The sequence below is a fragment of the Rhea americana genome, unplaced genomic scaffold (assembly GCF_003343005.1).
Source record: "Rhea americana isolate MKP2758 unplaced genomic scaffold, rheAme1 scaffold_90, whole genome shotgun sequence".
Lineage (NCBI taxonomy): Eukaryota > Metazoa > Chordata > Aves > Rheiformes > Rheidae > Rhea > Rhea americana.
The window spans coordinates 1,929,089-1,935,088 of NW_028187089.1; the positions used below are offsets into that span (position 1 = coordinate 1,929,089).

A 6,000-nucleotide genomic window follows, 5' to 3' on the forward strand; every position below is an offset into this window, starting at 1 on the left:
TGGTCACCAGTTACTAACTCTGCTTAAGAGCCATACGTCCTTGTCCTACATTTGGAATTTGTGATGAGGCCTTTCAAAACTAAATTCCCAACTACCCTGCCTGAATATCTGAAAATACTCCATCAAGCTGAATATTATTTCTGAGAGTGTGAGTGATCCACATCATGCCCATTTTGAACAGAAGCATTAGAGGTTGACCATCAGTGACAAACTTCTGCGTATCATACTGCAGTTGTTAGTCAAGATGAAATTTAAGGTGAAGATCAGGAAACAGATTCTGTGCAACAGAGTATCAAAATCATGAACCATACAGCATCAGCAGAAGACCTATCAGCGTTGAAGATTAAGGTAGACTGGATAAAGGAATAGAGAATGTACAGAAAGCAACAACTGTACATTAACTGATAAATTATGTAATCAGAGCCTTTTATGTGCAATTTATCACTTACTATTTCTCTACATGCCTTATACTAAAATTAGAAATCTATTTTTACTTTCTACATCGTTTTCTGTAATGTGAATATTTTACCACATGGGGGCACAACACATTGCAAGAATCTTTTCTACCCCACAGTGGTTCTTCTGATTTACATACAATGCCAAAGCAAACACAAGGGATTCCTTTTTTAATAGGAGAAAAGGGCTTTAATTGAATTTGGCCTATACCACTGCAGCATTCATTTATCTACTTTGTTTTGTTTAGTCTTAYATCCACAACTCATGAACACAGGACCAGTGTAAGCTAACTGTTTAATGGTACACTGGAAAAAGGCAGATAACTCTGAAAAGCAAAGGAATAGATCAGATTTTAAAGTCATGAAGAGGCTACAATTTCTGGAAAGGAAGAATTTCTCTTTCCTTTGCCCGAGAGCAGAAAGGGAGGAATCTAGAGGGAATACTGAAAGAAACAGAAGCAGAGAGACATGGGAGTTTGTTTCCTTCTGACACAAGGAAAGGGCAACCACTCAATTACACACTTACCTCAGACAGATGCCACTTCAAAGACAGAATATACTGTAGTCGCTGCTTCTGCAGTGCAACATTTCATAACTAGAACCCTTGTGAAAATTACTTAAAAGTTGAAACTCTTATTAAAAAAAAAAAAGTACCTGAAGAATTGTGACATTGTTTGCCAGCAAACCAAAGTGAATCCTGCACCAGCGGACTTGTTCGTATTTTTGTGTACTTCCGTCCRCAACTCTGATGGCTTAGAATGAGAAACTTTATTTTAAATACAAGCCACTGAATATTCCCCCAAATATACAGAGCCTCAATCATCAGAACTGATAACTTTCTCTTTTTTTTTCAGAAATTTCTTCGAACTTGTGAATTGAATAGCAGTAAACTAAGCTGTACCACTCTATCTACTTACTTTTTTCAGTTTAAAGAACATATTAAAAAGGAGGAAGAGAATAATCTCCATAAGACAGAGTAAAAAAAGCTGATCTTCGCAAACACATCATACAAAGAATTTACTTTAGCTGAGTCCAAACCAAGACGTTAGACCAAAATCCCACTTCAGCTGGTGGGAAATACAGATTTACACCATCTAGTCTTGAGCCCTCTCTTAACCAAGCCATAAGCATTTGACACATGGTTTTTAGTCAAATAAGAATTTGAATACTGTCACTGAAAATGCAATTTGTGTATCTAAATCATAATAATATAAAATCTTACAAGCACAAAGAAGCAACTGTGTTTCTATATGTAAACAGTTTAGCCGTTGGTAACTGTAACACAGACAAGAATTTAAGATTATCCACTTGAAAAAAATATTGACCTAACTTATTTGTTACCTCAAAAGAAATAAAAGACTGGAAAAAAAGTGAGGCACATATATGCATATGTGCAAAAACAAACAAACTTCAGTTTCAGTAAAGGCTGGTCTTCTTCATGATCCTCAAGAATTCTTGCTCATTCACTTCGCCATCTCCATCTCTGTCTGCTTCATCAATCATTTCCTGAAAGATATTTGTATTCAGAAATTAGGTTAGATCCACTCATACTGAAAAGGAAGACAGTTCTAGCTCAATGTGAGACCTACCATGCTACAAAGCATTTAATAAATACATCTAAATACTTAAAATTATTTTATTTTTATATATATATATACACACACACATACACATATATGTATACATACACACATACACACAAACTCATAAACTTACATTTTTATAATGAATTGTACTATAGGAACTATCCTGAGAGAAACAGAATCATTCCCTTTACATCACCCTAACTCCATAATACTACAATTCTACTAACACTAACAATTACTGTGATATAGTTTGGGCAGCCATATATGATTAACTCATCTTTAGCCTTAGAATCTATTCTACAGTCAACAATYGGCAGACAGTCTTCTATTTCTTCTGGAGGAAAAGGGTAATTTTCCTAMCACCTCAAGCAGAAAAATCCCTTGGGATGCTAGCACCTAAAACTAAGAGATTACTGCCTTTACCTAAAAGCTCATTGACTCCAAAAGGACTTTCTTTCCCTACTTAGACACAAATTCCCGTTCCTTATTTTTGCTAGCTCTAGCACTCTGCAAAGTCAGAAAGATGATTCAATGTTCTAAACAGAAGGAAGATTAGATTCAGTGACTATTTTTATAGATTTTAGAATAATGTGAATATGAAACCATGTACTACATGAATATTCAATGTCTGCCTTCTTATTTAATGGACCCATTGTACTCTGGACTTTGTGTATAGCAGACGTACCAAAGGCTGTCACTGTGTGTTCATGTATTATATAGTTTCATATCTATGTTGTACCAAATACAAACCTGCAGCTCTTCATCTGTGAGATTTTCCCCCAGTTCTTTGGCTACACGTTTGAGGTTTTTGAAAGAGATTTTGCCAGTTTCATCATCATCAAAGAGTTTGAAAGCTTTGAGAATCTCCTCTTTGGAATCTTTTTCAGCCTTAAGRAAGTAAACAAAAGTTTAGGGGGAAAAGTAATGGTTATGTTGTACACGCAAAATAAGGACTGCAGTTATAAAATATCAACATTAGAAAAAAAAATCTCCAAGAAATTCATTTAAGAGTAAATTTAAAGAAGCCTAGCAAGCAGGAAGCATACATATATAAACTGAAGGATATCAGAGAACCTTACTCTGCTCACATGGCAATGCCTCGTGAACTTCAGGGTTTCAGGGGGATTTTTATTTTCTTTTCTCATATCTAGAAATATTTCCCTCTGATTTCAGTATCAGGATCCTCCACTGTTGAATATTGGTTTTTACTTGATATTTTCTATGATTTTTTTTTAAAGCCCAGATTTCCTCTGCATTTTTTTTTAACTTAGGAAAAGAAAAWACACTGTACATTTCTACACTGTCATCCACACAATGTGTGAAAACTGACAGCTTTCTGCAGGCTAGAGTACTTTATTGTCTGTGTTGAAATCATTGATTTCAATATTCTTCTCTTTTCAAACATAYAAAACCAGCTGCTAAAAGAACTTATTAATTATATTATTYGTTCAACCTTAACTTGAAAAATACRATAAGGTAGTCYCTGYCTTGCAGTTGTAACTTTTACGTATTTTGTTGCCAAGATTAAGATAGTGCTACTACCAAGCCCAACGGAGATGAAAGCTGGTCAACCATTTTCAAAATTGCTTCCACTTTGGACTTTCAAAATTTACATACCATTTTCTGTGTCATCACCACCAAGAAGTCATTGAAACTGATTTTTCCTGTTCCTTCCTTATCAATATCTGATATCATTTTCTTGATCTCTTCTTTTTTTGGTTCAAACCCTAGTGCTCTCATGGCTACCTGCACAAAGAAATTACAAGCTCTGCAAAAATGTGAAGATGACTAAATGAAAACAAACAAACAAAAAAAGTTAAACTTCATATCATACCATGTTAAAACATTCACTGTCTCAAGCTAAATAGCAAGGTCAAGGAGCAGYCTTAGAGCCATGCTTTTCTACATTTAAGGCCACAGCCAGATACGGAAAACAGGCATGCAGCAATTTAAATATCTTTATTTAAGTTAAATTTCCAAAACACAGCTCCACCATTTCATCCACCACCCCCAGGTCAGAGCTGGTAAGAATATGGCAGGTAAATCTATGTAACAGAATCTTAGGAGAAAAGTTATTTTCTAAGAAAATCTTGATTCTTGCATGAAGCCTCAGTATGCCCCGTTTGGCATATACCTTTTTAATTCCTGTGATAAGTACTCAGAACATAAAAGAATAMTGCTTTCATTAATATTTTGAAAGGAAAAAAACATACTGTTGCGTACCAGCACAGTACTACAGATAGCATTTGGTAAGGCTACTAGAAAATAGAATGTTATCTCTTTCCTGTCAATGTAATTGCTACTGGTATTCCCTTCAAAAGGAGAAATGAAGTAATTATTATTATTAACATTATTATGCCAAGTATGTTCCAGACCCTGCTGTAAGGAAAATGGATAAATGGAAGATATAGTAATGTCGCAACTAGATACCCTCAAAAAGAAACTCTATTAATACAGAAGCATTCATCATACCAGTAACCCAGCAAAATTCTAACAACCTTTAATCTGATAGCACAAAGATGGAAGCCTTTAAGCTTGAAGAGCACAATGAACTTAAATCTGTTMGCTTTCCATTCTAGTGACAAGATTTATATCAGTGAATGTTGGGAAAATAGGGAGAAAACACTCCACACTCCTATAAGCGTCATATCCAAGGATGCCTTCACTTGTGCATACCCACACACTTTACTTTTTCTTTCTCTGATGAACAGGCAAATGACCACCTAAAAAATCATTTATCCTCCTCCCTATTGCTTTAAGTAATATGTGCATCCTACTTGCAAATAGGAAGGGCAAATTCTGAAATCAAGAGAGTCGTAGTTTATTGATTGTTCTTTTCAAGTGGTGGGGAAACATGGAAGATAATCTGCCGTAACTAAATCCATGAAAATGAATTGCATCAGTTTATTCTATRGCTTGGCTAACCTAATTTCCAAAGTATGCAATCCTCAACAAAAATTAGCAGAAAAAAARSCYTTTTTTTTTCCTAAATATGYGGAAAACCTTTCCGTTTTGCTAACATGGAAAGAGGTAATGCAGGAAATGCARGACAAAGTGTTTTTGCCAGCCTGATTCTAGAGCCACCTGACACAGCACTTGRGAGTCACATCCAAAGCAAAATATGCCTATCAGTTGCAAGACATTATGTCRGAAGACAGCATTAAGTAGGAAAAGTGGAAAAAAAAGGGAGGTTAGGTGCTGCCCCCCTTTTACTTTATGACCCGAGCTCAAGTGTATTTTAGCACTAGGAGATCCTTGCCTTTAACTCCTTAACATCTATGTTGCCGCTGCCATCTGTGTCAAACAGGTCAAAGGCCTCCCGGATCTCCTGCTTCTGGTCCTCAGTGAGCTCCAGCTTGGGACTCGCTTTCTTCCTCTGGGACGCGGCTCCCAGCGAGGGCTTCTTAAAGCTAGAGGCCTTGGCACAGCAACACAAGAGCAAACGGGGGATGAAGCCGCGGGGCGGACGTGCCGCCGCGGTAAGGGCGGCTCAGGCCCGCGGGCCCGCGGCCGCCGCAGCCCCCAGCCCTCGCCGTGGCCCCGGGCCGTTCAGGGGCCGCGGCCCCGGGAAGGCAGGGCGGAGCGGCGCGCCGGCGGCCGAGGCCCCGTCCCGCCGCCGCCGCCGCCAGGGGAGGGAGGAAGCGCGGGAGGCGCTGCGCGCCCTTCCCCGCCGTGTGGCGTCGCGTCGCCGCTTAGCYGCACTCACCATCCCGGCAGCTCGTGCCGTTAGGGCGGCTTCGGCCCTCCGCAGCCAGCTATCAAAGCCGCCCTCCCCCATTGGCTAAGGCCCCACGCTGCTGCTATGGCAACCCTCGCTCCCATTGGTGGAGAACAGGAGGCTGGAGGCGCTGGATGGCTATTGGCCAACACGCGGCTGGGGCGGATCGAAGGGGAGAAATAGGAGTGGGAATAAGCGCTCCGCCTTCCGTCAACGCGATTGGCTGCAGTGGGGTGGCTGG

The 6,000-nt window shown here is 39.3% G+C and overlaps 1 protein-coding gene across 1 annotated transcript; it reads right to left on the reverse strand.

Moving 5' to 3' along the window:
* Positions 1-1,204: 1,204 nt before the first annotated feature.
* Positions 1,205-5,803, reverse strand: LOC146584689 (centrin-2). The gene is made up of 5 exons (XM_085324239.1): positions 5,748-5,803; positions 5,301-5,459; positions 3,659-3,787; positions 2,792-2,929; positions 1,205-1,961 (listed from the first exon to the last, which is right to left on the reverse strand). The coding sequence occupies exons 1-5, from the start codon at positions 5,748-5,750 to the stop codon at positions 1,872-1,874; spliced, it is 519 nt and encodes a 172-aa protein (XP_085180365.1). The 5' UTR covers positions 5,751-5,803; the 3' UTR covers positions 1,205-1,871.
* Positions 5,804-6,000: the final 197 nt, after the last annotated feature.

What these genes read in the sequence shown, in the direction of transcription:
- LOC146584689 (XM_085324239.1), bottom strand. An exon ending in TAGATGTTAAGGAGTTAAAG is followed by an intron (nt 3,788 to 5,300) that starts GCAAGGATCTCC and finishes TTCTTTGTGCAG; the next exon opens with GTAGCCATGAGAGCACTAGG. An exon ending in TCACAGATGAAGAGCTGCAG is followed by an intron (nt 1,962 to 2,791) that starts GTTTGTATTTGG and finishes AATATCTTTCAG; the next exon opens with GAAATGATTGATGAAGCAGA.